This window comes from Lactuca sativa, chromosome 8 (assembly GCF_002870075.4).
Source record: "Lactuca sativa cultivar Salinas chromosome 8, Lsat_Salinas_v11, whole genome shotgun sequence".
NCBI classification, from domain to species: Eukaryota; Viridiplantae; Streptophyta; class Magnoliopsida; order Asterales; family Asteraceae; genus Lactuca; species Lactuca sativa.
In genome coordinates this window covers 273697339-273704129 of record NC_056630.2, presented here as the reverse complement: position 1 = coordinate 273704129, position 6791 = coordinate 273697339, and the positions used below count along the sequence as shown (strand labels likewise).

Genomic DNA, 6791 nt, shown 5'->3' with positions numbered 1-6791 from the left:
ATATACATTCACACATATAACAACAAAATATACACATAACACGTATTTCGTATAAAATACTTCGTATTTGTGCGTCAGAAGAAAGTAACCATACACTCACTTGATCAGAAGATGATCGGACAGCACTACGGCGTATAGAAGTAATATTCTTCGGTAGATCTGGAAGATCTCCACAAAAATCGAACTTCTCGCGGGCAGAGCTTCGGCTCGGGAATCACGCTCTTCGGGATTCTCAGGGCTTCAGATCTTGCTTCGGGACTCTGGAATGATATCGGGGCTTCGGGATACTTCTGGCACGCAAATCGATGCAAAACGGGAGAGAGAAGAGAGAAAAATAGCAAAGGAGTCGGCTGCCCTCGCATCCTATTTATAGGAGGCTGGAGCCTCGGAGTACGCGGGGCGTACTGCGTTACGCAGAGCGTACTGCCTCAGAATCGTCATTGCTTACGTATCCGAAGAACTCGAGTGCGAGGCGTGTCATGCTTCGTTGTACGCGGGGCGTACGCTAGTACGCTGGGCGTACTTCGGATGAGTCTGATGACTCCTTTTCGGATAATGCCAAGATTTAGAATTAAATTTAAATATTAAATATTTAATAAATTTCGGAAATTCATATCTTCTTCATACAAACTCCGTTTTCGACGTTCTTTATATCCACGCGAAGGTGAGACTACGCTCTACAACTTTCGTTTAGACTTCGTCGGCTAATTTTGACTTTATTTTTATTATTTATTTTTAGTAGGCCCGGACAGGAATACTTCGTTATAAATTCATAACTTCTTCGTTTGACGTCCGTTCTCGCCTAACTTTTCATCGCTTCGATACCAACAACGAGATCTTCGATTCTCGTTTAGATTGTTTCGGCTAAAAACCGCTCGATCTCAAATCGAGTATTTCAAGCTGCATATCGCTAAGTCGAAACTTCGAAAAATCATAACTTCCTCATACGAAGTCAGATTTGGGCGTTCTTTTTATGCACGCTCACGGTTTAACGTATTCTACAACTTTCATTTAGATTTCTAAGGCTAAATATCGCTCTAACGTAAATTCACTTTTTACGTCGCGCTGTGTCGTGCCGGTTCTGTCGCGAAACTCCGACAGGTCATAACTTCTTCGTTATAACTCGGATTTCGGCGTTCTTTATATGTACGGAATCCTTGTAACATATACTACAACTTAGTTAAGATTATTCATTCTAAATAATCTTCTATCAAAAAGTCATTTTTGACGCTCATCGTCTCTAAATTGACTAGCCCTGATCTACGGGCGTTACATTACAGGTTACGACTTACGACATTAGGCCATCCACCACGAGTCAAAATGTCAAAACAGTCAAATGGTCTCTGAATCAATGGTATATATATTATATAATACTTATTAAATATTAATACTTGATACATAAATACATTTAAAAATAAAATAATTTTTTTATTAAAATTATAAACGGGTTAGCGGGTCAACCCGTTTATTTTTTGAGAAACTCATATATGACTCGTTTAATAAACAGGTTGGCAGGTTAGCGGGTTGGCGGGTTGAAAAACTCAACCCAAACCCATTTATTTCGTGTCGTGTCGTGGGTCGTGTCGAGAATTTAGTCACTAAAAAAGATAAAATGACATTTTTACCCCTGTGAAAGAAAAAGAGAAATTACCATGGCTGGGAATGAGGGAGCCTGAATCTTTGACACCAACATCTCTCTTGATCATGGACTCAAGGAGGTCACCATAGAGAGACCCAAAGAAGTTGAGGAAACCGAACCCGATTGCACTGAAAAAATAAAAAATAGAAAATACATATTGAGAAAGTTTGAAGGACTGAATATGACAAGATTTAAAAGTATAAGTGTACCCGAGTGCAGAAGTAGGCCAAGAAAGAATCTTTGATAACAACAAACAAGTGGCTATGCAACCGGTTAAACCTACAAGAGCTCCTTCCCATGTTTTCTTGGGACTAATACTCGTAAGTGGAGTCCGACCAAATGCCTGGAATGAAACTCAAAAACATTAGTGTCATTTATTGAGGATGGATTACTTATTCAGCTAAATTACATTATTGTAATAGTAACATATTTAGCCCATTTTCTAGCAAAAGGTCGGGATCTATAAAAGTCCCAATACAAGATAACCACCAAGTATGTTAACCATCTTACATGTACAAAATATAGCAAACAAAACTTATGGAATTACATGTTTTGTTAACATGCTTAGTGGCGGTTGTATTGGGACATTCATAGATTTTAACCATTTACCATATAACTTTTCTCCTACACATTTCATTGAACACCTTTAGGCACACCCCAAATCATCATGCTTTATAGAACATCACTAATGAAATCAAAAATTAAATTGACCAACATCAAATGGATTAAAAATAAAAGACGCCCTTAACACCATTACCAAATCGCATACCAAAATTTTACCAAAAATAATATAAGGATATGATTATTTGCGATTAGAAATAAAGAGGAAGATCGTTTCATGGTTTGCGAATAAAAAAAGATATAAGAATATGATTACCTGGTCAATCAGAACAGTGACATAAATGGTGATGAAGATAATGTTGTTGTACATCGATGAACAATAGAGAATGGAGGCTATGTGGTGGTGGGTTAGGGTTCTTTAAATGACGGGCTGGGAAGGGCTACTAGAAGATGATGCTAGGAGATGAAGCCGTGATTCTGATGCAGTGGAAGGTAGAAGCCATTGTAGGAAAAAGCCATTCAGAGGAACGACACAAACACGAAAGGTTTCGTGTCTGTAAAAGGATCTGTAACGGATCAATTAACTGAAAATAGGGGGTTTGGTTGCACGGCTGTTGCAGATGAGGCGGAAGCTCTAGCGGCTGGTGGCTGAGTGATGGATGATCTTTTTCTAGACATATAGGGTTAATAAAGATGAACAATCGGTGATTTAAAATTGATTTTCCAATTAAGGGGTTATCACCAAAGGGGCTTCTAGCTATCCGGTGTTGCCCTCTCTCCTAGAGGTTGAGGTTCAAGTCCCGTCGTGGACATACGTGGATTTAAGGTGTAATTTAGGAGTAGCTTAGATTTGTCGTTTCATAAAAAAATTAAGGGGTTATCAATTCATTTAACAATTACCAAAAATAATTATTGCTACCATTACCAATTATCTACACACAATACTCATTTAGAATCCTTGAATATTTCCCTAATGTCCCCACTTAGTTAAGACTTGGCACCCATCGTTTGAAATTTTCAGAAAAATTTGACTCTCCTTTTTTTTTTTGTAATTCACTTCTGCTCACTCTTTCTCGATTTTATAACCTAACCACCCATGTGGATTTCTTCTCATTCATCACAGTCGTTGCCCCCATGTCTCTCATGTGTGATTGTGGGGGTGATCATCGGCCAATGCCAGTGTCACCATCATCTGAGTGAGCACCGTTCACTAGCGCCGCCTCTTTTCTTTTCTAGTATCACCAATGATTGTTAGATGGACCCCCCCCCCCCCCCCCTCTTGTGTTTCAGTTTGGATCTGTCACTGCCTTGTCAATCTTTCCTCACCCGTCAATTAAGGCTACATCACCTCCGATTTTCATCTATGGTAAATGTTAGATAGCCATCGCATGACTCCTAAACCTATGACTTCTTCTCTTTCGATTTTCATGAAAGAAATAGAGAAAGATGAAAGGCATAAATGTCTTTTAATTTCATTCTTGAATGCTTTCAATAGCTTATGTTGATGGCGTGGGATCTATATATCTAGGCCTCGATTTTTCTCTTCTCTATTGTATGAATAAAGCACTTTTAATTCAGTTTTTGCCTCCCAACATCTTTAAAGATATGGAACGTTTCTACTAGAAACAAACACATGAGTAGGTATATGTTTACTTACCAGTAAGTTTTCTATTTTTTCATTTTGTTTACTTCGTATAGGTTGTGTATGAACTACACCATATGAGATATTTTAAACATTTAGTTGTAATTAGGAGTTCCTTTTAAGGCTCGCATATAAAATTATCATATAAACTTTGAATTTTGAATAGTTTATATATACAACCTACAGAAAGGATACCAGGTTAATTTCTTATTTAAAACATTCTTCCACAAAAATATTAACACGTGAATCCAATATAGATTTACTGGATTTTGTATATATAAACTATTTTCAAATTTTTTGAATCTAACTTTGCTTTATAAATTTATAGATAAATAGTGACGTTCTTTGATTTTTATGCTTTAATTATTCAAAGTATATAAACCTATGTTCTTTGATATTTTTTGCACTTGGATGTGTTTTTCTAATAAAAAATAAAGGTGCTATGAAGATTGTAATCCAGATACGTATTAATAGAACCTAGTAAATTGTATTCATAAATAAATGATTATTAGAGGTATATTTTATGATTAGTAGAGGTATATTTTATGATTACAACTATAATCATAAATAATAGAATATGTATATGAGTTTGTGTGTTATCAATTTATGATTACAATTATAATCTTAAATGACTAACGTATATAATGTATATGGATTTGTGTCTTATTCGTTTATGATCAAGTTATAACCATATATGAATAAAGTACAATTATAATCATAAATGACTATTATATAAGGGTATTGATATTTTTGGTGGGATGTTTAAACTACATCAATGCATTAAAGTTGGCGAAGGGATTAGGTGGTAATCACAAAGACATACTGTATCTAACTTCTGAGGTATGAGGTATCACATCCTCGTTACACAAACAAACGAATTTCAAAAAATAAATAAATAAATAAAATTAAATAAAAAATAAAAAGAGAGAGAACATGTTCATGTTGCAATAGCCTATTACAAGTCAAAATATTAACCAAGAAAATAAATAAGAAATCTACAGTAACTGTGCTTTAATCAATTACATGTTTAAAACTGTATTGTATCTTTTTTTTTTCTCTACATCATTTTCTATTTATTAATTTATGATTATATCTATTTTTGATATTTTTATATATACATTTTTTTTATGATTATACATGTATGTTTTTATTGCTACATTCTGTGTTTATTCATTCATGATTTTAAATAAATTTGACTTTTTATTTTTATATTATACTCGATTGGTTTTGTATTTAAATTCATATATGACTACAAATTATATTTGGATTTTTTTTTCTGAAAAAATGTAGTTGAAAATATAATTCAATAAAACATAATCATTTATCAACATATGTTGTAAATATATGAATCCAACTTTAACATATTCGCTTATGAATACAATAGTTGTAAGTTCATTTATCACCGAATAAAAATCCATTATAAATTTCAATAAATTTACAAGAGAATTATGGAATAAAAACAATTTTTATTGATATATGAAAAAAAAATCAAGTGATTTAGTTATACCCTTATATGAATTTCAATTAATAGAAAAAGACTGTGAATTATTTTTGAAAAAGAAAGACTATGGATTTTTATATATCTTCTAAAGTTCCTTGTATCTTGAATCTTATAGTTTTTTCGATTACTTTTAAATTTTATGGTTCTATATTATTTTCCTAGTTTAATATATATTCCAATGATATCTTATCAGTTATAACTTACTAATTTTATGAGGTATTTTACTAATCTTAACTTGCTATACTTATAGGATATTTTACTAATTTTATCTTCCTATCTTTTTAGGATGTTTTACCGAACCTATCTTATTATCTTCAAAGGATATTTTACCAATCCTATCGTACTATCTTTTTAGGATATTTTAGCAATCATATCTTACGATTATTATATCCTAACTTATTTTATTAACTACTTGAAAGCGTCCCTCTAAGTAATCGGATCTCTAAGGTTATCAAAATTATTACCATGAGCCCCTATAATCGAAATTGTAGACTAATAATTTCTCCCGCACGACCCTTCATCAGACGTTGAATAAAACTTATATAAAGAAAGTTATCATGTCGGTATTGTCACGAGCAATCACAGGTGGGGATGTCAAACCTCGTACAGATCTATACATATCATTTTGGCTTTCGCAAGATTAACGTTTATAGGTTTGGGGTAGCCGAATTTAATCAGGCTAAGAATGAATAATAATATATCAGTAACTAATCAACCTTAGGTCTTCTTTCTTTTAAATTTCTTACTTAGTAATTTCCTATAACTATCACAATATAAATCTTTTACTTTATATTTGATACTTATAGTTTTTATATATCATAATTATCTTGTGTGTGTATGTGCACACACACACACACACACACACACACACACACACATATATATATATATATATATATATATATATATATATATATATATATATATATATATATATATATATATATATAGCTAAGTTATTATGCAAACCACAAAAAGCATATGAACTTGCAAACTCATAATCAAATCAACACTTTTCAAAACAAAATATATAAATCTTTTCCAAATGGTGCATCTAAGCCATATCTAGACTAAAAAAAAAGATTTGACAATTTTTTTCCGAAATTTATATGTATGCACAATCAGCAGTCATATGGACTGCGGATGTGCACGATCAACAACCATATGGACTGCTGATTGTGCTCATCAACAGTCTGCATAACTGTTGATTGTGCTCATCAGCAGTTATACAAAAGAAAACAAAAAAAAACCTGTCAAAATCAACAGTTATACAAAAGAAAACAAAAAAAAAACTTGTCAAATCTTTTTTTAGCATAGATATGGCTTAGACACATTATTTGGAAAAGATTGTTGTGTTTTGCTGTTGAAAAATAATGAGTTGATTATGAGTTGGCAACTTCTTACAAATCTTTTGGTTCTCAAAAGAACCTGACTCTCTTTCTCTTTCT

At 32.8% G+C, this 6791-nt stretch overlaps 1 protein-coding gene across 1 annotated transcript; it reads right to left on the bottom strand.

The window, feature by feature from the left end:
* Positions 1 to 1598: 1598 nt before the first annotated feature.
* On the bottom strand, positions 1599 to 2570 carry LOC111875847 (phosphatidate cytidylyltransferase 4, chloroplastic-like). Its single transcript, XM_023872368.1, has 3 exons — positions 2517 to 2570; positions 1849 to 1982; positions 1599 to 1767 (listed from the first exon to the last, which is right to left on the bottom strand). The coding sequence occupies exons 1-3, from the start codon at positions 2568 to 2570 to the stop codon at positions 1599 to 1601; spliced, it is 357 nt and encodes a 118-aa protein (XP_023728136.1).
* Between the last annotated feature and the right edge of the window lie 4221 nt (positions 2571 to 6791).

Coding starts and splice junctions, on each gene's coding strand:
- LOC111875847 (XM_023872368.1), bottom strand. CDS start 2,570: ATGTACAACAACATTATCTTCATCACCATTTATGTCACTGTTCTGATT. Junction 1,983..2,516: donor TCACTGTTCTGATTGACCAG/GTAATCATATTC, acceptor GTTTCATTCCAG/GCATTTGGTCGGACTCCACT. Junction 1,768..1,848: donor TGGCCTACTTCTGCACTCGG/GTACACTTATAC, acceptor TTATTTTTTCAG/TGCAATCGGGTTCGGTTTCC.